The sequence below is a fragment of the Arachis hypogaea genome, chromosome 15 (assembly GCF_003086295.3).
Source record: "Arachis hypogaea cultivar Tifrunner chromosome 15, arahy.Tifrunner.gnm2.J5K5, whole genome shotgun sequence".
NCBI lineage: Eukaryota > Viridiplantae > Streptophyta > Magnoliopsida > Fabales > Fabaceae > Arachis > Arachis hypogaea.
The window spans coordinates 144,988,881-145,015,370 of record NC_092050.1 but is presented as its reverse complement, the minus strand read 5'-3'; the positions used below and the strand labels follow the sequence as shown (position 1 = coordinate 145,015,370).

Here is a 26,490-nt window from a genome sequence, read left to right as displayed (position 1 = left end):
TCCTTATTTTGGTCTTGAAAGGTTGATCTATTTTTCTATAATGCAAGAAATATAGCGGATACTAAATCTTCCTTAAACATATGATCCTGATGTTTAACTTTTTACTTTTGAGCATATGGATGGAGGGCAGGAGATCTTTTATGATATATAATGAAAACTCAAAGCATCTAACTCGCTCTTTCTTTCTAGCAGAAGCTTCTTTCAAGATATACGTCCTTCAAATGCAATAGAGAGGTTGAACTAGCAGAGTTAGGGCATGGTGAATTCATTAAAGATAAATCTGCTTCAAAGAAAATTGTTCGAAGTGGTAATAAACGTGGACGAGGGTCTAATGATCAAGGACGGGGTAAAAAGATGTCTAAAAGAATGTACAGTTCCAAACGAGATACTAGCTGCCGAAATGTAAAGGTCAATGAGAATCTAAGTAGGAGGAAAAAGATTCTCTAATATAAGAAAAAATTTTAAAATAATAAAATAAAAATTAATTATCATTTTCATTCAAGAATAATTAGATTTTTTATTTATTTTACCAACTTTTTATTTTAGGAGCTGAATGCAGAATAAAATAAAATTTACAGCGAAGTCTAGTAAGATATTCATAAAACAGTGGTTAACTAGTTATAGGTACTATATACACAAATATATGTAATTATCAGTTATTTCTTATGGAGAAATAATCCAATGCCAACATTGAGTTATGAATTGTATATCTATCATTAACAGAAAATTTGTGTCTTTAACTGATAGCAAATGCATTCATATCTGCATATAAAATATACAAATGTACAACTATGGTCATCATTAACAACAATTTTCTAAGATTCTAAAAGCTTCTTGCCGTTGTTCATCACTCAATTCTTTGGGGAAGTCAACTAGAAACTTGACATGGAGGTTACCTCTTTTCCCATCGTTTTTAAGGGTTGGCATGCCTTGACCTTCAATAACCTTAACATATCCAGGGTATACAACAGTATTCTCAAATGACAAAGTCAACTTCTCCCCTCCTAATATAGGAATTGGTAAAGAGCACCCTGTGAGTGCATCTACTAGAGAAATCTCAACAGGAAGGTATCCAGGTTTCTCATCACCCTTGCCCTCAAATTTTATCTTTGTTCCTTTTCTCCATCCTGGCATCACTTCAATCTTTAAAATCTCAATCTCTTGGACCATTACCCTGTTGCAAAATTAGTTAATAGTTCAAATTTTAGAGACTAATAGTTTAAATATTTACTCCTGATTCTAGATGCAAAATCAAAACAGACAAGGGGATCAAAATCAATAAACTGGGGAGAAAACTAATCAAAATACATTATTTATATATAAATAAAGTAAGGAGATCAACAATCTTCAAGTAGGCAAAGAGCAATAATGCTGAAGCAAAGCAGAAATCTTCAAATCAAAGCATCAATATTGAAAGCATTTGCACTTATGTAGTTATGTTAGCAAATGATAGATATCAAATACTGCAGTTTTTCGTATTTGTATCATGCCTAATTGCCTATAAAGCATACTATTTCAGATCTCAGATTGTGCTATTTTCTAAGTTTGATTTTATTTTTTCCTGTTTAAATTCCTAGTGCTTTCAAGCTAAATTGTGTTTGCATCTTTTTACCCTACATGTTGTCCATATTTCAGATGGGGATTCTTCCAAATTAGCAATGGCTACAAACTTATATGGGAAGGAACGAAGTAAGGAAATCAAAGGGATAGTTGGGCCAAGCCAGGAAGTTTCTTGGCTGAAATCTACTTATTCGGAGAAGAAACCTGTGTTAGAAAGGCCAGCAAACATCCTTACCAGCTTTGATCAAGATGATAAAAGGACTCTGGCACCTGAGCTGCAAATGAGTATTGTCCCAAAAGACTTCTGTTTTCATGAATTGGAGAGTGTAGTTAAAATCAAACAAGCAGAGGCTAAAATGTTTCAGTCACGTGCTGATGATGCAAGAAAAGAAGCTGAAGGGTTGAAACGTATTGCCCTTGCAAAGAGTGGGAAAATCGATGAAGAGTATACTCAACGAATTGCGAAGCTGAGACTGGGTGAGACAGAGGAAATGCATAGGCAGAAACTCGAAGAACTTCAAGCATTAGAACGAGCACATCTGGAGTATTTCAACATGAAAAGGAGAATGGAGGCAGACATTAAAGATCTTTTATCTAATATGGAAGCTACTAAAAGGAGTCTTGCCCTGTGAAGCTGACAACACTCTAGAATAGTTCTTTCAGGTAAATGTAATCTTCCATATTATAATTTGTAGGTTTCAATTCCATCTTAATGTTATGAGTTACTGTAGTTTCTGATCCATAGATTGATGTATCTATCTGTTGCTGTAGTTTATTTGGGATTCAAGCTGCTAACCAAGATCTTGTACAGAAATTCCAATAGTTAATTACTCTTATTAAACAATTGGAATTACAAAAGCTATTTAAACTAGATTACTATTAAAACACCCTTGCAAGAATTCCCACTATTTGGCTGCATTTGCTAAGCAGAATTTTTCTACTTGTTCAGTCGAGGTAAAAGAATGCAGTTTGTAAATTTTTCATTTTGTTAAACATAAGAATAGGAGAACAGCAGAAAACTGCACATGTAACTAACTTGCAAGACATAAAATATACATTTAAAAAAGGGAGGAGTTACTATTGATAGAACCAACTAACCTCATCAGCTAACACTTCATTGTTTTTCATTGCATTGAGCCAAAAAGCAGGTACTCCTTTTTCTACAAAACTAAATCAAAATGTTATCAATGAATGAATTGAAATGCTATTTAAAGAAAATGTATGATCTTGTAATTAGTACCTTCATCCTCTTCAGCACCTGCAGTTTTCTCCTCTGCTATTCCTTCAACTTCAATGACACCATTGACTATCTCAAAGTGCTGCATCCATTAAGAATTAAACAATTCATCAAAATTAACAACTAATATCAAATCACATACATCAAACTAAATTACCCTAATTACATCAGCTTCAGCAACTTTCTGCTGATGAGCAGAGTAATACCCTCCTCGGATTCTTGTGGGCACTCTAATATTACTTTTAGATCAATACTATACTCTAAGAAAATGCATGAAATGCCACTTTGATTCTAGACATATTATGTTTCAATACAAGGTTAAGGGGCCAATGCTTCATCCATCCTTCAAGCCTAAACAACTTCTACTTATGTGAGGTATACCACATATAAGAACCATTCCTAACCCAAGCAAAATGTGAACTTCTAAGTTTAAGTTAAGCAATCATTATTTCAGGCATTCAATAAGCCCAACAACACATGAAGTCAGTATTTTGTATTAACAACTTCTGGAGAGGCAGCAGCTATGTATGAGCGTGAGAATCCATCAACCCAGTTAAATAGTTTCCAGTTAGTAGCAGAACAAGAAAATTACAAATACAAGAAATAGAAAGGGAGGAGCTTTAAATCGCGACGGAGATGGCTGAATGGAGGCAAACAATGGCGGAACGGTGGCTGAAAGGCCGCGGAACAGAGGCTCGAACACGCGGCGTAGAGGACTGAACAGAGGGCTAAGCAGCTCGAACAAGGGTTGGCCAAAAAGGGCAGAACAAGGGTTGGCCAAAAAAAATGCAGAAGCTTGGCCAAAAAGGAGGCGGATGCGCGACGAACAAGGGCGACGTCGAGCCGAAGCTGTAGCAGCAGCGGTGGCTGGACGTTGAGGAACGGCAACGAGAGATGGCTGCTTCGGTGCTTCCTCCAAGCTGCGTCCGAGTTCTCTTCTGTCTTCTCTGTGTTCTTCAGTGTGTTCGTTCAGAGGCCAGAGAGAGGGAAGTGAGGGAGTGAGGAGGAGCTCGATGAGAGGAATGAGGAGAGTGGCTGAGTAAGACTGTGAGAGAGGAGAGGCCAAGGAGGTGCTGCGCGTTTTGGTTACTGGTTAGGGTTCCTCTAACCAACGGCACCGTTTTGAGCAAATTTTTAGAAAACCGGTCAGGTCCCGGTTTGGTTCGACCGACCAGTTCTCAACCGGTTCGACGGTCCAACGACGGTTTCTGAATCTTTCGGTTTTGATATATGACTGATTCGTTTTTTATATCGGTTCACGGTTCAACCGACCGGTTCGAACGGATTTTCAGAATCTTGGTTCGAACCGCTTTTCCCCTCGGTTCACAATTTGACCGGTTCGACCAGTCGGTTTGAACCATTTTTAGAATTTTGCGTTTTCCCTTATTCCAAAAATCCGGCCAGGAGATGGTTCGGTTTGACCAACCAGTTCTTGGCCGGTTTGCCGGTTCAATTGTGATTTTTTAAATTGGGGGTTTTAACATTTGTTCGAGTTGTTTTTTGTAGCGGTTCATGGTTCAATCGGTCGGTCCGAACTGATTTTCAGAAGATAGATTATAACCATTCTCTCATGTTGTTTTTATTTTAAAATGCTTAATATATTTTAGTATCAAATTTTCAATTAAGCTTACAACACAGAAGTGGTTCAAAGAATCAAAATACTAGAGTGAAAATTAAGCTTCACCTAAATTCAACTATAATCGAACGAAAGACAGAAACATTAATTTTCAACAAGAGTCCATAAAAAATATAGTGCATAATAATTTTTTAAGTAAAAGAGATGAAACTAACAAGTCTTAGTAGTTAATATAATCTAAACATGACTACATGACAATTACGATTATTTAATTTTTGTTTGACTCCTTTTGTTTATACTTATTGTAATTCCTAGTAGCAGATTCAATGACATTACGTAGCATCAAGTTGTGGGGCCTTAGAATCAAATCCAACACAAGTTGCATCCTTGTACCATCATTAACCTGAAAAATATAAATATTTTAGGTTACCAACAAAACCATACACATTAGCAATTGAAGTACTATTTTTTTAGCAAAAGAAAATTATATTTATTGTATAACTATACGTCTTCCTGCAGTTTGTCATCCAGGTTGCCACCCATACCCCCACAATCATTACTGTGTTAAATAAAACGTGGTTAGCTTATGCAGATAAAAATTTGAAAGAGGAAAACACAAATACAGATATTCCTTACGAGCCAGGAGCTTGTTCTCCTGTTTCTAGCATATCCACAAATGCAAAATCAAGTATCCTTGGCCTGAACGGAGTGTTATATTTATAGAACGAGTCATACTTGACCATATTTTTCAGATATTTTCCCCATTTTCACTTTTATGACATTTTTTTTAGGTTTCAAATATCGTCCTTTATTTAATTTTTTTCGCTTTTATGGCCTGAACCGGTCGGTCGAACCGTGAACCGGTATAAAAAACGAATTGGTCATATATCAAAACCGAAAGATTCAGAAACCGTCATTGGACCGTTGAACCGGTTAAGAACCGGTATAAAAAACGAATTGGTCATATATCAAAACCGAAAGATTCAGAAACCGTCATTAGACTGTTGAACCGGTTAAGAACCGGTCGGTCGAACCGAACCGGGACCCGACCGATTTTCTAAAAATTTGCTCAAAACGGTGCTGTTGGTTAGAGGAACCCTAACCCTTAACCAATACGGAAAATGCGCAGCACTCTCTTGCCCTCTCCTCTCTCACACAGTCTCACTCAGCCACTCTCCTCCTTCCTCTCATTGAGCTCCTCCTCACTCCCTCACTTCCCTCTCTCTGGCCTCTGAACGAACACACTGAAGAACGTAGAGAAGACAGAAGAGAACTCGGATGCAGCTTGGAGGAAGCACTGAAGCAGCCATCTCTCGTCGCCATTCCTCAACGTCCAGCCACCACCGCTGCTACAGCTTCGGCGCAACGTCGCCCTTGTTCGCTGCGCATCTGCCTCCTTTTTGGCCAAGCTTCTGCGTCTGTTTTTTGGCCAACCCTTGTTCTGCCCTTTTTGGCCAACCCTTGTTCGAGCTGCTTAGCCCTCTGTTCAGTCCTCTACGCCACGTGTTCGAGCCTCTGTTCAGCCTCTGTTTCGCGGCCTTTCAGCCACCGTTCCGCCATTGTCTGCCTCCATTTAGCCATCTCCATCGCGATTTAAAGCTCCTCCCTTTTCCTGTACTGTTTGAATTTCAGAACTGCTCCATCCTAGGGTGATTTTTTTCCTTCTTCTTGTTCTTGTATTAATTATTCAGTTATTATTTTTTTTATTGTTGTTTTCATGGTTAGTATGTTTTCTTGTTCTTATTTTGTTGTTAGTTTTCTGTAGTTTAAAATGTTAATTGTTCTTGTTACTTTGATTTTCAGTTTTAATTGATCTTATTAACTTGTTAATTTACTAAATTATTGTTTTGGTGTTGCTCTCTACCTTTTGATTGTTATATTGTGTTTTGCTGTGGTTGATTTAATAAATTGTTCATTGAGTGGAAGATGAAAACTTGCGATGGTAAAATTGTTGTCTTAGTCAACACATGGTTCAATGATTAACAAAATAATGTATTTTATTCAATTTTCTTCCAGAGTTGGCGTGTTTGGAGAGTCTTGACATTTCTTGCAGTAAAGTCGCTAATTTTGGCATCAGCTTTCTAAAAGGTACTTTCCGTTTCCTTGTATTATTGTGGTGTTTCAGAACAATCAGGATTTTTTATTTTATAGGTTCAACCTAGCATTTTCATCTTCTTCCATGGATTTTTCTTTGTTTTCTGTTTTTATGTGAATATATGGTTATAATTCTGAATGCAGCTATCAACCAATCAGTTTGTCTTTTTCGGGGAAAAATTTCAGTTATATATCTAATCTTCCTTGTGCTTCATTTCTTTGATGTAGACTTCAGTTGTATAAATCATTCTTGGAAAAGTCTCTTTGTTTTTCCTTGCAATTGGCTTGGTAAGCTTTTTGCAGCCAACTCAATTAATTTGAAGCTAAAGTTGGTTGTTTCGGACGGACAAAAAAAGAAGTTTGTAGATTCTTTGTTAACTGATAACCTGTTTCTAAGTATATGTGGATTGGTTTGTATAGTTTTGATCCTCTTTGTTTTTATGTATATCCATACAATGAGAAGAACATTGAGACATCTAAATGGCATGTTGAATAGTTGAGCTATGCGAGTTGCCCAAAGTTTCTTGAGTTTTGTTTTGGAGTTGAATTGTTCACTTTGTATTTCATTTTGTACATTGAAGAAAAAAAAGACTTGGGAGTTATTCTTTCATGCACTATTATTTATTTCTACTTTTAAGCATCAATCTAGGAGTGAAAAATGGTTATCTTGGCTTTCTACTAGTTTTCTCTTCCAACTTGTTTATTTTCTGTCACAATATCAATGGTGAAGATGCTAATATTTGTAATCTGGGGGCAGGGTACATCATCAACTGTTAACTATGACAAAATCTTGGCTAATGCGGTTACCAAGACCAACATACTTGTTGTTGAAGGGTATCTATTTGAACTACCCGATACTATTAGAGCAATAACAGAAGCATGTCAGAAAGCTCGCAGTAACGGTGCCTTCGTTGCAGTAACAGCCTCAGATGTCTCCTGCATTGAGAGACACTATGATGATTTCTGGTAAGATTATTATTACTTGACATTATTCTCCATAGATTTATGCAGACCCAGAGTTCATTCCTTTCCATGCTGCAATTTCTTCTTTCATCAGGGAAATTATTGGGAATCATGCAGATTTAATCTTCGCAAACAGTGATGAGGCCAGAGCGCTCTGCAATTTCGACGCAAAGGAAAGCTCTCCTTCGGTTACAAGGTATCTGAGCCACTTTGTTCCGCTAGTATCAGTAACTGACGGTCATAGAGGCTCCTACATCGGTCTAAAGGGTGAAGCCGTATACATTCTCCCGTTTCCATGTGTTCCGGTAGATACTTGTGGTGCTGGAGATGCATATGCATGCGGCATACTTTATGGTGTTCTAAGAGGCATATCTGATTTGAAAAGCATAGGTTCAATAGCAGCTAAGGTTGCAGCCACTGTTGTAGGTCAACAAGGAACAAGGTTAGAGTCTCAGATGCAGTGAAATTGGCTGAATCTTTCACATTTCATAGATCTACTATTGGATCAGATATTGGCACTGATCACATTTCTAGTGTCTAATCAGATTGCACTTTGCATTTGATTATGAAGAAGAAGAAGAAGAAAAAAGTATTCTTTGATTTAGATATATGTAATTTCCTTTTGTTTAGCATATTTCAAAGTTATGTACATACTCTAGTTGTAAAAATAGGCATGCTTTCAATGGAATTACTTAGGCTTCAATTAAGTCTTCCATTCTCAGCATAGTCATTTCTGGTTCATGTACATATGTTTTTCTTTACTCTTGTAATATGAAATTTGGAAAATTACAAAAAGAAGATTCAATCTATATGGCATCCAATGTAAGAACTATATATTTTATGATTCTGGCTCAAAATGAGATCAGAATATTTTAACAGTTATGAATTACATTAAAGGCCTTTGAATATTCACTCGGCTCTTTGCAAAATCAATTGATATAAATCAACTATCCTAAAGCCAGAGCAATTTTTGATATGCTATTGATCTGACATAATCAAACATAATAAAAATACAACTAACATCACTGTTGAATCTTGTTAACATAGTACAGAGCGCTATGTTTGTGAATTTCTACCGAACAACTGAATCTGGAGGAGCTTCTTCGGGAATCTGAGATTTGAATAAAAATAAATTAAAATAGAAGACCATTTTTTTACCAACATTAACAGCTAGAACACAGTGTAAGATGATGATTACCTCTCCAGGATTCCATTTCTCTTTTAACCAAATACTGAGATCTGTGGAAACATTCTCTCCTTGGGACATGCTTCTGCAGAAATAGAAAACAAGAATACATGCCATGTAATTTGTAACTTACATGTGAAGCCATTTACATTTTGAAATTCCACAAAGATAACCTCAAAAAGCTTCTGCATTAAGCAAAATTTGACGTTTCCACACAAGTTCAATACTGATGTAAATTGGAGGCTTTCTACTTTATAAACTATAACTAGATGACTAAACAAAATACATTTGATCCATGAGATAATAAGTTCTGTAACTTCCAACACAAATTTTAAAGTTGTGCCTCTTTTCATCAAAAGGTCCATAATAGAACAGTTAAAAGGGGATTATCTATGCACTATTGTATATGGCCAGGCAATAATACACGGAAAAAGTTGAGCTAATTTTGGGTGAACAGTGAAAATAAAAATTAGTTAAATTGTCGTAACTAGTTCTGAATTAATTAACATAATGCAACCAAGGACTTACGGAGATTGAACATCTGGTGTAGTCTGAAACATTGGAGTGGAGCTCAAGTCATTGAAGCCAAAGGATGGCTGCTTAGAAGTTGAATTCGGGAACATTGTTGACTCCGCTGGGTAGAGAAGGGGCTTCTTGGAGCACCTAAGAAGCCTCTGCCACTTATGTTTGCAGTGTTGGGTGTAAAAGTATTTCCTAGTAGTTATTATAACATTTCATAATTAAACATACATAAATGGGGAAGATATGCACCTGAAAAGTGAAAACTGTAGTTGTGATACACTAGTTAAGTAAATATATACCTCCACTACTAAACTGTGAATCACAAGTTCCTCCTCCTCCTCCTCCTTCTCCTCGCGTGCTGCTGGCTTGAAGAAGCGCATTTATAGCGAAATTGTTGGAGAATATGGATCTTCTGAGTTCAGTGAACTCTTGAAGAACTTGGATATCCTCGGGTGAAATGAGACCCAACAAGTTTGGAGGCACATTGAGTAGCAAGTGACAATTTCGACCAACCGACTTAATAGTATATTTCAAGCAGATTGATTGCAGACTTTGGAAGTTCTAAAGGATGCCAAAAACCAACCAGGTCTGATTGAGACATCACAGAGGGCAGGTACCCACTCATGACCAGCCGGATCTCCCTCGGCCGCATATCTGTTAGAAACAAAGAAAACATTGAACAATCTGAGACAAGGCATAACAAAGCATAGAGCTTAAAGCGTAGGAATTTAAGTAACCCACTGAGGATCATTGTAAATGCCACCAATTGGAGTGAGAGTGGAGTTGTAAATAGACCAACAAGTAGAGGCACCAAGACCAAGTTCATTCCCAACCCACCTAGTGTCAAGACCAGCATCAGAAAATATAATGGCGGCGGGATGAAGCTGGTGAATGAGAGAGAACCAAGTGTGAAAGAAATACTCCATGTCCTTCTCCCCTTCTCCTTTTGCACCATCCAAAAATACGTCTTTTATCTCTCCATATTACTCCATTGTTAAAGAAATACTCCATACCCCTTCTCTGCCAAGGCCTTGCTCATAACCTTAACAATGATTCCCTCACGCAACCAATAGTCCTTCCTGTTGATTTTCTCCTTTTTCTTCTCCTCTTCCCTTATCAATTCTTCCAAGGTTGACTTTCCTCCACCACCACTCTCTTTTCTCTTCAAACTATTTCCCGAATTCCTTTCCTTGTATTTATCTTCCTCATCCTCATCAAACACAGCCTTCTTCGATGAATTATCAGAATCATTAACAATGGAGTAATTCACAGTAAAAACAGTAAGATTCATAGATTAATTAATACTTATTCAACAATTATTCAACCCATAACAAGTTCACAAATTAACTAACAACAATTATTCAATAATTATTATAAAAAAAAAACCTAGAAGCTAGAAGCCCTAGAACAGAGCAGAGCAGATCCTAAGCAAGAGGGAGACAAGGGCACGACCGAAGGGATGGCAGGTGGAACAGAGATAGCGCCGGTGACGATGGAACAGAGCTGCGCCACGGAAAAAGGAGGCAAGCCCGGCGACGATGGAACCAAGCTGCGCGACGGTGCTTTCAAAGCTGAAACAGTAGCTGCACGATGGTGGAACAGAGCTGCACGATAACGACGGTGGCTTCGAAGCTCGTTTTGGCGACGGCGGCGGGAGATGGACGGAGGTGAGGGAGTGAGATCGATGACGGAGAGAGGAAGGAGGAGCTCGAGGGTGATGGGAGGGATGGGTTCGCGTTTAACCGGTGTGGAGCTAAGGTTGCTGGGTTGGGTAATTGGCTAGGGCATCCCAGCAAAACGTTGGCGTCTTGTGTGCGACGCACAGTGAGATAGATGAGAGAGATCGAGTAGCAGAGAGAGAGGATAGGAAGAGGAGATAAGAAGATGAAAAAGATTGAAACCTTCAGAGGCGTGAACAGACTGAACCCAGATGAAGAACAATTTTGATTTTTTATTTTTTTAATATGTTTAACACAGATGAAGAACAATTTTGATTTTTTGTTTTTTTTAATATGTTTTTGTTTTGTTGTTTCAATTATTTGAAACTATAAAATTAGGATTAATTGAATTCTAAAATTTGATTAATTTAAATGGGTATTTTTGTCTAATCAAATAAAGGAAGGATGTTTAAGTCTTTTTATAAAATTAAATAAATAAATGTTTTTTATTTTTATTTAATTAAAAGGGTGTTTTAATAAAAGTGATGATATATTATATATTTAAAAAAGAAAAAATTAAATGCTGACGTGAAAAATAAATTCCACATGTCTTATTGTTATTTGTCCATATTTTAAACGTATCGGTACGTATGAATTTATCATCGTACCGTAGCAAACACCAATATACCAATGAGCAAATATTAGTATATTATATAATGCAGTAGATAAAAAATATTAATTACAATGTTATCCATTGTTGAGCAAATGAGCTTTTTTTTTTTATCGATGAATTGGACAACCCCAATTTTAGATTACACAATATACCTATTTACACACACTACTACTACTAACATAGATTTTATATTCCTTATTGAGAATTCGAACAGCTCGCAGTGAGGCAGGTGATGCAAGGCCTCAGCTGCAACAAATAGGGGTGTCCATGGATCGGATCCGATCCGCATATCCGCGGTGTTTATCCGAATCCGATCCGAAAATTGTGGATATGGATCCGATCCGCAAGGCTTTCGGATTGGATCGGATCGGATCCACACACTAATCGAATCGGATTGCGAATTTTGTGTTTGTATCCGCATATCCGCGTATCCGCAAAAATAAAGAAATAAATAAGTAAAATATTCTTTTTATGTTTTATTTTAACTAATAATTATCATATATGTTAAATTATTTTAATTTATTATTCAAGAAAAATATGTTTAATATTATTTTAAGAGTAAACATATTTAAAAGAATAGAAAAAATAAATTTTATTGATATTTTTTTAATAAAAATAAGCTTTTAAAAATATTTTTGTGTTTTGCGGATATATCCGATATCTGATCCGATCCGATCCGCAAACGTGCGGATCGGATCGGATCGGATCCAACCTTAAAAACTGCGGATATTGGATCCGATCCGATCCGATGATTTTAGTGCGGATCGGATCGAAATTTTAGCCATATCCGATCCGATCCGATCCGATCCGCGGACACCCCTAGCAACAAATGAGCATATGGAAGAGTTCATCCAATGGATTGGGCTTGGTTATCTAGTTTTGGGTTAGTCCATTATACATAACCCTAACCAAGAAAAAAAAGAAGACAAATTTATTATGTTTGTTATACAAATTTGTGTCACTTTTACAAATTAGTTAGGAACGAATAATCGATTTTATTATATTTGTTATATCAAATTTATATATTAATTGGTAAACAGAAATATTTGAGAGATAATATTAAAATTATGTTATATAATATAATATTTATAATTTTATACATATAATATTTATAATTGTATATTTATTACATTTAAAATTATATATAATTATTTTAACAATAATTAATTAATATTAAATAATATCACTTTAAATTATTTAGACTAATTTTTTATTATTTTTAAACTATTATTGATTGACAAACAAAAATATTTAATAACAAAAAAATATTACAGGTACATATTAAAAGTCACCATTTTAGCCTGATAGAAAAAGGTGAAGCATTCACCTCTAACTTCTGATACAAGTAAGTGTCTGGATATTTAGTATAATCATCAGAGAAGTTTTTAAATATACTTAGAATATTGGAGTTCTAATAATCTTAATTATTGATTTTAATTAATGTATATTATATATATTTTTTAATTAAAATTAATGATTAAAATTATTGGAACACAGATATATTTGGTACACTTAAAATTCTTTCCAACTATTAAACTATTGGTATATTATTTAACGATCGAAAATAAAAATATTAATTACAATTTTGTCCTGTTTTAGACAAATAAATCTATAGAAGGGTCAAGAGTTCATTCATTCAGTTGGGATTCGATTATCTGCAGTTTGGGCTAGTCTATTGGAATAGACCTTAATAAAAAAAAAAAGAAGGCAAAGTTGTGAAATGTTTTATGTCTAAATCTGAAATAAATAATTAAAATTATTTATAGTAATATAATATTTTTTATAAAATATTACATATATATCTTTATATATAGTGACTAATTGGTAATATAATTTTTTTATATACCTAACTGTTTCGAGGGTTACCTGAAACTGAAGGTCGATCTCGGATGAGATCTGCTGTGGTGGCCGGAGCTGTCGTGTCTGACTTGTTGGATCTGGTGGCTGGAGCTGTCGTGTCCGACCTGGTGGAACTGGTGGAGCTGGAGATGCTGCTAATCCTTCGTCACCGGAGGGTGGTGGTACCTGCAAGAGACTCCGATGCTTAAGTTAGCATGGGCTTTAAGCAGGTTTTTAGTGTAGATCAGAGTATATGTTATACCTGGGTGCTCCAGTGTATTTATAGTAGTGTTGGCTGACCTTCTTAGATAAGATAAGTTAGTTATCTTATCTTATCTTTTAGTGAAGTCATCTTATCTTTACGGGAAATCGCCTTTATCTTTCTAGGCTTTGGCTGCCTTTAGATTGGGTTGTGTCCCTTCGTTTGGGCCTGTTTAGGCCTCTTATGTTGATTCGGCCGAACTCTTTGTGAAGAGATCGGTAATGGGCCAACCTTCCAAGAGGTCGGTCATAGGCCAACCTTCTAAGAGGTCGGCCAACCCGGTCCTTTATTGCTCGAACCGATGTATGAACAGTGCCCCTGCTTGAGTTCGATCTTTCCATGAGGTCGTGCTTTCAGAGCTTCAATATTTTTGGGGAAGTTGTGCTCAAGCATCCTGACTTTGGTCGATCTTGAGTAGTTTCTCCTTTGTGCGAGTCTGGTATTGCCCTTTTTAGTTTGTTGAGAGGTCTTTTCAGCCTTCTTCCGACTTGTTTGTCTTCACTGCTCGGGCTTTTTAGTCATAATCCAACAACTTTTTAGGTAGTGTTCCAATGGAGAACCTTTTTATAATTTTTTTGGATGACTTTTTAGCGCCGTTTTGATTTGTGCTTTTGCCTTTTAAGTAGTGTCTTTTTTTCAAGACTCCGTACCTTTCAGCAAAGCATTCCTGGTCTTCCTCTGGCCGTTGCGAGATGTCTTTGTCCCTTTTGTGGATCTTTATAGAGTGTTGGTACTTTGTTGTCCGACCTCTTTTTGATCACTTTTGGTTTTGTCCACTTTCTGCTTGGTCGGGTGGTCCTTGGAGCAAACTTGTCTGACAACTTTTTAGTGTTCTCGTAGAACACTTTTTAGTCAGTATGAACAATTTTGATAGCCTTGTCGTGGAGTCGTGGCTTTTTGGGCAGAGCTGTTTCCCTTTTAGCGCACACTTTTCGTTGGTCCGACTTCTTTTGTCGATTCTTCTTAAGTTATTTTTAGTAATCCATTTTTAGTCAGACCTCGTCAGGCCACTTTTCATGGATTACTTTTTATAACTTTTTGCGTTGGTCATTTTGGTCCGACTTCTTCTTTGTCGGTCCTTCTTAAGTTATTTTTAGTAGTCCATTTTTAGTCAGACCTCGTCAGGCCACTTTTCATGGATTACATTTTATAACTTTGTCGCTTTGATTGTTTTGGTCTGACTTCTCCTGTCGGTCTGTAGCTAAGTTATTTTTAGTAGTCCATTTTTAGTCAGACCTCGTCAGGCCACTTTTTATGGATTACTTTTTATAACTTCTTGCATTAATCTATTTTTATCGCTTTCATCTTGCCGGCCTTGTCGTGATTGGGCGGTGAATTTGGTTTTCACCTAGCCGACCTTGTCGTAATCGGGCGATGAATTCTTAAGCTCAGATTAATGCGTCTTGGTAGAAAACTTTTTAGAAAATCTGCAAACTTTTAAACAATAAAATGAAGATATGAATAAGAGTGTGTACATGTTAGTGCTTACCCTTCTAGGTCGGGTAATATTTTTAGATCTCGGCCTGGCACCCTTCTTAGATTGCAGGCATGCCATGACCTTGGTATCTCTCGTCCCTCGAGGTCGGACACTTTGTGGTGACCTTTCCCCAGTACTTTTGAACAATTTGGTATGGTCCTTTCCAGTTGGCTGCTAGCTTCCCTTCTCCTGACCGACCTTAGGTCCATTCGACGCTTTAGTGCTTCCTCTCTAATCCGAGCTCTTTCTCGGACTTCTGGAAGTAGGTCGAGCTCTTCCTTTTGAGTTTGGGAGTTGGTATCTTCGTTGTTCTTGATTTGAGCCATTTCTCATCTTCTTTTCTACAGGTTAGTCGTTCTTTTCTCTCTCTTTTTTTACTTTCAACAACTGTGCATGCTTTCTCTCTGAAGAACTTTGGTTCTTTCTGCAAAAAAGTTTGCGTCTTTGATCGTTTGTTGTGACTTTCTTTTGTCGTTCGCCTTTGAGAAGAATGTGTGCTTTGCTTAGGGTTTGTTGCTTTTCCTGTTTCTTTTCATCGTTGCCTGACTCCTTTTGTACAAAAGTTCTAGCTTTTGTTTTGACCTTTTGTTTGAGAGGTGTTCGGACTATTTGGGTATAGATTTTCGACTTCTCTTCTTTGTGTTTTTGCCCTGTTGTTGCCTCCAAAGGGTGCCCCTAGACTTTCGTGTGAGTCCTGGAGTTTTCCTTTTACTGCTGTATCTGACACTTGATTATTTACTGTTATTGTCTGAGTTGTTTCTTTATTTGCCCGAGTTGTTTGGTAGTAATCCCATTTTTCTTTTTCTTACTGTAGGAATATTTGACCTATGTCTTCCCGCAAAAATATTGCTGAGATGTCTACTAAGATCCCGGATGGCATGTCTGACTGGCTGGAGTCCATAGTTTTAATGTGTGTTCCTGAGTACTGTGTACGACTTCGGAGGTTCCATAGAATTTGTAGGGATAGGGATGAGGAGAAGAATCATGAGTTGGTGTCGTCGGACCTTGAGGAGAGGGTTTATTTTCCTTCCTTGACTCCGGGGGAACGACCCTGACCTGATATGGTTAGGACCTTTTCTTCCTCCGAGATTGATAGATTTTGCAGTATTTTTTGGATGAGGCTTCTATTATTGTCCCCTGGTTTGGTGCTGGCTAGTTTTGAAAGTGCATCAGCTCGGGCATTCTATTCTCAAGGTATATGTCGGACCTCATATCCTCCGAATTGTCCGAGCTGTTGGTGGTGGCTAGTTTTGAAAGTGCATCAGCTCGGGCATTCTGTTTCCGAGGTATATGTCGGACCTCATATCCCCCGAATTGTCCGAGTTGTTGGTGGTGGCTAGTTTTGAAAGTGCATCAGCTCGGGCATTCTGTTCCCGAGGTATATATCGGACCTCATATCCCCCAAATTGTCCGAGCTGTTCTCTGGTTTTGTCCAGGTATTTTTTTATGGTGGGATCCTTAGCTTGGTAGCTCCCTTCTATTTGTGAGGTGACTACTTGTGAATTACTGAACACGGTAAGCTTTTGAACACCTACCTCCTTAGCCAGCCTTAAACCAGCCAGTAGTGCCTCGTATTCAACTTGGTTATTTAGCTCGATTTGGGTTTCCTGATCGCTTTCTATAATTACACCTGCGACATTCCCGGTTTTGTTTGAAGAGTCGTCCACGTAGAGATTCCATTTTGTGGGAGTTCCCGGGGTGTCAGTGTACTCTGCAATGAAGTCGGCCAGATACTGTGATTTGATGGCTGTCCGGGCTGAAGATCGAATTCGGATAACTTGACTGCCCACTGTAGGGTTCTTCCAGCTAAGTCTGTTTTCTGTAGGATGCCTTTTATGGGCTGGTTATTCCGAACTCTGATAGTGTGAGCTTGAAAGTATAGGCGGAGTCGTCGAGAAGTGAGTATGAGGGCGTAGGCAAACTTTTCTATCTTTTGATAGTTTAATTTGGCCCCTTGTAGAGCCTTGATGATAAAATAGACGGGTTGTTGCTCACTTTCATCTTCTCTGACTAGCGTTGAGGCTATTGCCCGACTTCCCACTGCGAGGTATAATATGAGTTTTTCACCTTCCCGTGGTCGGGTAAGAATGGGTAGTTGCCCCAAGAATTTTTAAAATCTCGGAAGGCTTGTTCGCACTCCGTTGTCCTATTCAAACCTCTCTCCCTTCCTTAATATACCTCTTTGAGGTGTCTTTTGCGAGATGATTTAGATATCCCTCCTCCTGCGAATCCTCCATTTATCATATGAACCTGTCTGTCAGGGGGTGGACGTTCAACTCGTCCGACCTCTTCGTCCCTTCTTCTTTTTCTTGGTTCAGCCGCTTTATTAGCTAAGTACCGATCTAATCGCCCTTCTCTTGCCAATTTCTCTATGACATTCTTTAGGTCGAAACACTCGTTAGTAGGATGTCCGTAGATTCGGTGGTACTCGCAGTATTCTGACTTCCCCCTTTTTTGTTGTTGATTGGGCGAGGTGGTGGGATCTTCCCAGTGTTGCATATTTCTCGGTAAACATCCACAAGAGACACCCGAAGAGGGGTGTAATTGTGGTATTTTCTAGGCTTCTCAGTGGGTTTTTTTTTGGACTCTTTACCCTTGTCCCGTGGTGGGTTAGGAGAATCCGGTTTTTGAGCTGTCTCCCAATCGGGAGTTCTCCTCCATATTGATATATTTTTCTGCCCTTTCTTGAACCTCGTTAAGAGATGTTGGGTACTTCTTAGATATTGAGTGGCTGAAAGGTCCTTTTCTTAGGCCATTGATGAGTCCCATGATGGCCGCTTCTGTTGGAAGACTTTGTATGTCAAGGCATGCTTTGTTGAATCTTTTCATGTAGCTGCGAAGGCTTTTCCGATCTCCTTGTTTAATTCCCAGCAAGCTTGGAGCGTGTTTGGCTTTATCCTTCTGGATGAAGAACCTGGCGAGGAACTTTTTAGCAAGGTCGTCAAAACTTGTGATGGATTTTGGAGGCAAACTGTCAAACTACTTTATTGTTGTCTTCGTTAGGGTAGTCGGGAAGGCTTTGCATCGAATAGCGTCCGAGGCATTAGTGAGATACATTCTGCTTCTGAAATTGCTGAGGTGATGGCTTGGATCTGATATGCCGTCGTACAGGGTCATGTCGGGAGCTTTGAAGTCCTTTGGGACTTTAGCTTTCATGATCTCTTTGGTGAATGGGTCTTGATCTTTGTGGGGGCTATCTTCATGACTGGATCGAGCGGTCTTGGTTTTGAGATCGGCTTCGAGCTTTAAGAGCTTGTCCTCTAGCTTTCGATGTCGTCTTGTTTCTCTCCGAAGGTCTCTTTCGGCTTCTCGTTGATGTTCAATTTCTTGTTCCAGCTGTTTAAGGCGATTCTGTTGCTCACAGATAGCTTCCAAAATTTTTGCTTTTGGGGGTTTCTTATCTCCCCCGTTTTGAGGTGTGTCTTTGGAGGTGGCGTCCGTGTTTTTGTTTGGCGTTCTGTCCACCAAACCAGAGTTGTGGTCATTGTCATGCTCGTCCGCCATGGTGATGGGATGACTTCCAGGATCCCCGGCAACGGCGCCAATGTTTCGAGGGTTGCCTGAAACTGAAGGTCGATCTCGGATGAGATCTGCTGTGGTGGATGGAGCTGTCGTGTCCGACCTGGTTGGATCTGGTGGCCAGAGCTGTCGTGTCCGACCATGTGGGATCTGGTGGCCGAAGCTGTTGTGTCTGACCTGGTGGAACTGGTGGAGCTGGAGATGCTGCTGATCCTTCGTCACTGAAGGGTGGTGGTACCTGCAAGAGACTCCGATGCTTAAGTTAGCATGGACTTTAAGCAGGGTTTTAGTGTAGATCAGAGTATATGTTATACATAGGTGCTCCAGTGTATTTATAGTAGTGTTGGCTGACCTTCTTAGATAAGTTAGTTATTTTATCTTATCTTTTAGTGAAGTTATCTTATCTTTACGAGGAACCACATTTATCTTTCTAGGCTTTGACTGCCTTTAGATTGGGCTGTGTCCCTTCGTTTGAGCCTGTTCATGCCTCTTATGTTGATTCGGCCAAACTCTTTGTGAAGAGGTCGGTAATGGGCCAACCTTCTAAGAGGTCGGCCAACTCGGTCCTTTATAGCTCGAACCGATGTATGAACACTAACATTATTTTTTATCTATAAAATAAAATTATTTAACACCGTATTTATTATAGATAGAAGTAGTGGGAACTATTATTATTATTATTATTATTTCTTGGCCTATTAATAAAAGGAGTCATAACAGAAAAACAAAAAACAAAAATTACGCATACCGAAATTGAAAAGAAACAAAATCTTAGATTTTTTGAATCATTTTGGTTTTTATAAATCAAAATATAGTTTTAATTCAATTCAATTAAAAATTTATTTATCTTAATTTCTATCGTTACCTACTTTTTTTTTTTTATGGATCGTTACCTATTTCATTTAAAAAAAATAGTAATATTTCTTTTATCGAGTTCAATTTTGATATACTAACAGTGTAAAGCATTTTACACAGTCATACAATCACATATGTTTTTTGGACGACCATTCACGCAATTAATGTAAAAAATATTTATTTTTACTGATGTAGCGCTACCTAATTAGATATATGTGTAAATCTGCCTTATCAAAATTAAATTCTTCATTTACCATGTCAAACTAATGGATCTAGAGGCTTCTTTTTCATTTTAAATGGGGCCTTGGATACTTGTAGCATATGGCCTTCTAAAACAACTAATTATGGGTTGTTAACAATAGAAGGCCCAATACCCTTTCTAAAAAAATTTTATGCTGATTTTTTATTGGCCCAATATCTAATACAAATTTTTGTTATTTTCGAAATAAACCTCATGTGGTAGAACAAACAATTTCTCCCTAAACCCATAAACAAGTTCTCCGGTAATAAAGCAAGGAATTTTTTGCTACACCACCAAAATTTGTCACGCGTACAGCACTGAATCCTGCCATGTGCAACAGTGCAAGCTAAAACTCACCCATGTTTATGATAAGAAATAAAAAATGAAGAACCAAAGGAATAATTCTCATTTTTCTTGATAATACAATTTCGGTTTTGACTTTTGACGGCTAGTGCCTTAATGAATGTTAATGGAAATCTTTTTTAGATTTATTCAATATATTGAAAGCTTAAATAAATTTTTTTTTCCCTACAAAACAAACATTCTATGTCTATATTCTATGTTTATATCCTTAGTATTAGGATTAGAAATGAGCTGAGTTAGACCAAGTTTAAGTTCGACTCAGAAAAATTGAACTTACTCATAGTTTAGCTCATTAACAATCGAGTCCATTTCTTAAGTTCAAGCTTGATTCGCCGAAAACTCACGAACTGACCCAAATAACATAAACATAATCTATAATTCTATATCAATAAATTATAACATATATATCAAAAAATATTACAAAAATTTAATTTTATATATTGTTTATCTATGAATTATAAATTTATATTTATGTCATACATCAAAATTATATATAAAAAATGACTATAAAATTTTAAATAATTGAGAACATTAATATATAAATGTGTCTCTTCTATTCTGAACAATTTAACTATATATATAATCGAACCAGCTCACGAGCTAATGAGCTAATGAGCTGAGTTTATCCAATCTCAAGTTCGGCTCATTTAATTTATGAGCTCAATTCCGAGCTCAACCTTGGCTCACCAACTCACGAATTCAGCTTATCGAGCTATTAACGAGTCGAGTTCGAGCTAGCTATTGAGCTTGCCTGAGTCACCTCCAGCCCTACTTCGTATACTCACTCTATGAGGGACTCTGGGTTAGAGAGAAAAAAAAAATGTAGTACATAAACAAACAGTTTCATAGTTTTTACATGATCCAATATTTTAGATAGCCATTGATTCAATTCCTCAGCACAAAACAGATGATGTTCAAGAACCATGCCATCCAATACAAAACGTTCAACTGTCCAATTCCTTCAGAAATTACTTGAGAATTGAGATCTTTTAGAGCTACTCAAGAACTTTCATCACTAGAAAGTACTTGAATTGCTAAATAGCAAGATGTATGCATACTTGTAAAGCACAGCATCTGTCTTAAGTAATCATATGCTAACATGAAATGACACAAGAGTTTCAACAAGTTATGATCACAGCAACAGATAGAAGTGCCACTTCAACAAGCATTAACTGTTTCCAAAAGGACTTGGATACTTGGATTCAAGTCCTATGGGTATGCCTTACAGCAACCGAGTTAAAACTCGGAAGGGAGAGATTCTCCATCGGAGTGGCGAGTGGGCCTACCTGACTCGAGCAGGATTGCCTCGGCCGGAGGAATAGGATACCTGTGATTTTGACCAAAGCAAAAAAGAAAAACTGTTTCACCTGCAATGACAATTCGGATAAACTCCACCACCTAGCAGGATTTCTGAAGCTCAGAGAAATTAAAAGGGAAATTATTGATAATTTCCACTTTATACACAAAAAGAAAAAAAAAAGAACCCTTAATCATCCATCATATTGCTTGCACTCAACAGATTTGTTTTCCTGTGTATCACATGCAATAAACAATAATGCGTGAAATGAAATATTGGCTTATGGCAATGGCTCAGAGCAGGAAGATCTTCAATGGTAATGCAGTAGCTGAGAGGAAAACAGATTGCGAGTTTTTACCTGTTCCTTCTTGGAACAACTGGTGATCTTGTCTCTCACAGAAATGGCTTCCTTATCCAACTTCAACAATGGCTCAAATCCATTGCTTTCTAAGTTAAAAAAAGTCAACCATGTAACCATTAGAAATTGCAGCACTTCTTTAACTCGATAATTCTAGGACCTTTGTTTGGCAAGCTTCTATGCCAGGTTCCATGTGTAGAATGGAAAATTTAGTAACAAAAGTAGATGAGTTTTGATTAACAATTGATCAAAACCTTGCATTCTCTATTTCTATTTTCTTCTATTACAAAGAAGAATGCATTAACCATATTAATGTGTGTAACCAAAAGTCACTAGTACATGTTAAGCTATCCGTATATGCCAATTTTTCCATCTTCAAACCTGGTAAAAATTAGTGCCGTATAAAATATAACTTCTCAGTACCATATCGAAATTGAACTAAACAAATTCTGATCTTGTTATTAGCTTCCTGAAGCATATTTCTAGTTCAGTATAGCTTATCACCTTATTCACATTTCTGCTATGGAGAAGATCAAATTTGTTTGCCACGGATAAGCAGCAAATCGATGACTCCAAATTTTGAGGAAAGCCAGAAGCTTTATTAGTTACTCTTACTATGTACTGAGAGCAATAGTAAAGGTAAAAACTACTACAGTGGGATCCTATAATTTGATGGCAAATTGAAGAAGAAGGTAACATTGTTCATCAATAGAATCTACAAGTTACTACATTCAGATAATGAACAGCAAAATTAAAAACTTTCAGGATTATTGAAAACAACCTTTTTACATAGATGGTTTTGACTTGGTAGGTTACCAATTACCATTATTTATGTCACAAGGTGTAAGAAGTCAGCAAGAATGGCATTTGGGACATCCGGAGTCCCGTTTCGCCATCATGTCCTCCCTGCATAACCATTGATCATAAAATCTAGTTAGTGATCCAACTGAAATTCACACAGCTGCCGTAAAAGCAATGACTAAACTTACCTCATTCAGGAACTTCAGCCACTTTGTAGCAATCTGCATTAACCTCAGTCAGCCACAACCCCGGAAATAGTGTCTGCAATGCATTTTTCAAACAGCAAAAGGACAATGCAATTAGTATACATAAGGCATCCGATTACTTATGCAAAACACCAGCAACAAGAATTTTCATCAATTTTTCTCATAACTCACAGCACAAAAAGAAAAAGTGAAAATTTAAATCAAAGAAAATCATTTCAATTTCCATATCATAACATGATAGTATTTCACTACTTACATCCAATTGCCTCTGAACAATTCTAGGCCTCTTCTTAGGTCTTCTAGGAGGCCTAGTCCCAACCAATCCCCAGAAATCTTGTTCAACCTCTTCCTTGGAGAGAGAAACTGAGAACTTGGCTCTCTCATTCATCATCACCACTTTCTTATCCTTCACTTGAAAATAAGAAGAACCACCAACATCAAATAACTTATTGCGCTCTTCATCATGTGGTGCTGATGCTGTTTGTGTTATCAGTGCTTGTGCTTGTGGTGATGGTGATGGTGACGGTGGTGCCTTGCAAGCAGCTCTCCTTGTCCTCAAATTCCAAGGCCTATTAGAAACACCACCACCATCACCATTTGCACCACCACCTTCTTCTCCTCCTCCTCCTGCTCCTCCCCCTCCATCCTCAAAGTTCGAAACTTTGAGCTTCTTCCCTGGTACCCCATCAAAGTTTTGGTTGGATTTTCTCTTGGGGAGTCTAGAAGGCTCAATTTGGTTGATTTGGGGTTTGGGTTGGAGGCGTGAGGATCTGCGATCAGGGGAAGAAGAAGAAGGTTGAGAAGGGTTATTGTTATCGTTGTTGATGGTGATGTTGGAGGGAGCGTTGACACATCTTAGGAACTTTTGAGAACCCCATTTCAAGCATGGCAAGGAGAAGTTGTGAAGTGGCTTTGATCTCTCAGGTACCATACCCATGGCAGAACAATATTGATGACGACCCCTTTTGCTCTTGATAATCGTTCTGACAGTGTGTTGATTGGTTTGATGCGTGTGTGGTTGTATTTTGAGCTTCTTCACTGAATTCTCTTCGAGCTTTTGATTGGTGTGTGATAAAGTTATGGCTTTTTCTTCGGTTTTATTTGTTTTCAGTGTGGGAATTGTGTGCGTTGGGGGAGTGGTTATTTTGATAGCGGTTGGAAATTGAAGAAGAAGAAGAAGAAGAAGAAGAAGAAGAAGATGTGAATTTGCAGAATGGAGAGAAAGGGTGTTAGAATGTAGCAACAGAGTTAGAAACAGAGGCTTTGAGAGAGAGAGAGAGAGAGAGAGAGAGAGAGAGAGAGAGAGAGAGAGAGAGGTGTTCCGTTTAACGTTCGGCTAAAATTTTTTATGTAGTTACAAAAGCAAACCAAAACCATGTTTTTGTTATTGTAGATCCTGGATTTTGTCTTGTCTTTCTTTTTCTTTTTTTTTTTGGTTCAAAACTAAACTGCACTTAATTTAATTTAATTCAAGCTTAGAATTTTAGATTTGATGACTAAATAATTAGATGATTTTTAGTCTATCTTTATCCTCTTTTAATTCATATATAATTTATCTTTTACGACATGTTAAATTTTAATTGGTTATTTTTTTATCTAATCACTAATTATATTACTAACCCGAGTCGCTTAAATTTAACTAAAATTAATATTCTAACCATAATAATTGATAAAAATCAATTTGTAATTAATTTATTTTTTAATGTGAGTATTTATGTAATTTTTTAAAATATTAACGACTCCTAATCTCCCAAATCTTCTTTGGCATTTTTGAAAAAATTTAAACAAAAAAAAAAAGTAAACTTCTCATGTTTTTTAATCTTTGGTAAAAATTTATGTGTAATTATTTTAATATAAAATTATTAGTTAAAAATTAATAAATAATTTAACATATTTAATTAAATTATTATTTAATTATTTTTAATTAAGAATTTTATATAAAGATAAATGCATATGAATTTTTGCCACCTCTTCTCTCTTTCATTTTTTTTTTATTTTTGTTTACAATTGTTAGATAGATGTCAACATGTGTTACACGTTACAACCTCAAAGTCGGACAAAAATTTAAATGAGTTGCTAAAGCATCTCTCCCGTTTTGAATGAAGATATTGTAGCTTCGGCTTATGTAAAACTATAATTGATACTTTATTTATTTATTTAAAGTATGCCATGTGAAATGGCTCTACATGACGAAGAGAGAAGAGCTACAGTTATTAGAGAAGTCTATTTTTTTTTTCAACTTTTTTAAAAATGGCAAAAAAGATTTGAGAGATTAGGAAGTTGTTAATACTTCTAAAAGTTATATAAAAACTTATAGAAAAAAATAAATTAATTATAAATTGACTCTATTATAGTTAAAACATTAATTTTAGTTAAATTTAAGCCACTCAAATTAGTAATATAATTAGTAATTAGATAAAAAAAAACAACTAATTAAAATAAATTACATGTTAATTAAGATAACAGAGGGCTGATTAAAAATTACAAAGTAATTATGCCCAATACATATCTCATACAATAATATTATTAGAGGAATGTTAGGGCCAGCAACTTTTGTGATTTGTAACCATCAAATAGTCATCAATGATGATTTTAATGGTGTGAGATTGGTGTAAGATTTCATCCAATGACTGACTCTTTTTTACTAGTTATATGCTGACCAGAATTTAACAAAGTTGCTGGCCCCTATATTTTTCCATATTATTATAGTTACTTAAACGTTAAACCTATGTAATTAGATAATACCGAAGATTTTTAATATAAAACAAATTATTCAAACACTATATTAAAATTTGAGTTCAAAGCTGTCCTTCAAATCAAAATCAAAATTCTAAATCGTATTACAATGAATTTCAGAATCAATCAAACTATTTCAGTCCAAATTGAAGACTTATATATTTAAAGTTTGATTGGTTTTAGGGGTGGCAAAACGGGTTGAATTTGTCGGGTCAATTCGCTAAACCCGCTAAAAAGGGCGGGTCGAGCTATGATTTAGAGCTCGCCAAATTAAAAAAATTCGTCAAACCCGCACCGCCAAATTGGCAAATTTTGGCGGGGCAGGGAGAGCCGATCTACTAGGTCGAAGATTTTTATTTTTTTTTATTAAATAAAATAGTGATTACTATTATAAAATTAATAATTATAAAATTTTCAAACACTTTTTTTTTGTTTTTATTTTTATTCTTCTTTTAGTTATTAACTTTATTTTATTTTATAATTTTGTATATTTGTTCGAATCATGTGACTTGTTTTTTAAAATAAAGATAATTTTATTGACAAATATTATTTTGAACAATTTTATTGAAGTTAAAAATTAAAAAAAAATAATAAAAAAATATATTATAATTTGACTATTTTTTATTTGTATTTGATTTTTTAATTATTATTTTTTAGTTAATTTTAATAAATTTTATTTTTCAAAAAAAAAAAAGAGTCGAGCGGGCTAACCCGCCGACCCGCCAATCCGCCATAAAACGGAACGGACTAACATTTTAAACCCATTTTAATTGGCGGGACGGGACATATTAGAGCGGACCGATCCTCTTTGCCACCCCTAATTGGTTTTATACTTTTATTTCTTCAAACCCAATCCAAATGGCACCACATATATTGTTGTGCAGAATCATAATACTTTTCATGTATTATAATTGTATAATTCATCATAAAATTTACTTTGATTAATAGATAATATTGTCTAAAAGTATAATACTTTTCATGTATTATAATCATAATAATTCATCATATATATATATTTACCCTTATTTTAAAGCGTAAGAAATTAGCAAAAAAATAATAAAAATATA

The 26,490-nt window shown here is 36.4% G+C and overlaps 2 protein-coding genes, 1 long non-coding RNA gene and 1 pseudogene across 3 annotated transcripts; 1 reads left to right on the top strand and 3 right to left on the bottom strand.

Annotated features, from left to right (window-relative positions):
- Nucleotides 1-736: 736 nt before the first annotated feature.
- Nucleotides 737-1,170, bottom strand: LOC112747219 (uncharacterized). Its single transcript, XM_072218255.1, has 2 exons — nucleotides 897-1,170; nucleotides 737-762 (listed from the first exon to the last, which is right to left on the bottom strand). Exons 1-2 carry the CDS (start codon nucleotides 1,168-1,170, stop codon nucleotides 737-739), a joined length of 300 nt encoding a protein of 99 aa, XP_072074356.1.
- Nucleotides 1,171-7,188: 6,018 nt separating this feature from the next.
- On the top strand, nucleotides 7,189-8,154 carry LOC112749152 (uncharacterized; annotated as a pseudogene).
- An 87-nt stretch (nucleotides 8,155-8,241) lies between these two features.
- LOC112751099 (uncharacterized) lies at nucleotides 8,242-10,994 on the bottom strand. Its single transcript, XR_011872462.1, has 6 exons — nucleotides 10,525-10,994; nucleotides 9,880-10,363; nucleotides 9,438-9,792; nucleotides 9,145-9,330; nucleotides 8,629-8,701; nucleotides 8,242-8,541 (listed from the first exon to the last, which is right to left on the bottom strand). It is a non-coding gene; the product is annotated as an uncharacterized lncRNA (long non-coding RNA).
- Nucleotides 10,995-22,257: 11,263 nt separating this feature from the next.
- LOC112751098 (uncharacterized) lies at nucleotides 22,258-24,064 on the bottom strand. Its single transcript, XM_025800137.3, has 3 exons — nucleotides 22,944-24,064; nucleotides 22,670-22,742; nucleotides 22,258-22,586 (listed from the first exon to the last, which is right to left on the bottom strand). Exons 1-2 carry the CDS (start codon nucleotides 23,622-23,624, stop codon nucleotides 22,671-22,673), a joined length of 753 nt encoding a protein of 250 aa, XP_025655922.1. The 5' UTR covers nucleotides 23,625-24,064; the 3' UTR covers nucleotides 22,258-22,586; nucleotide 22,670.
- Nucleotides 24,065-26,490: the final 2,426 nt, after the last annotated feature.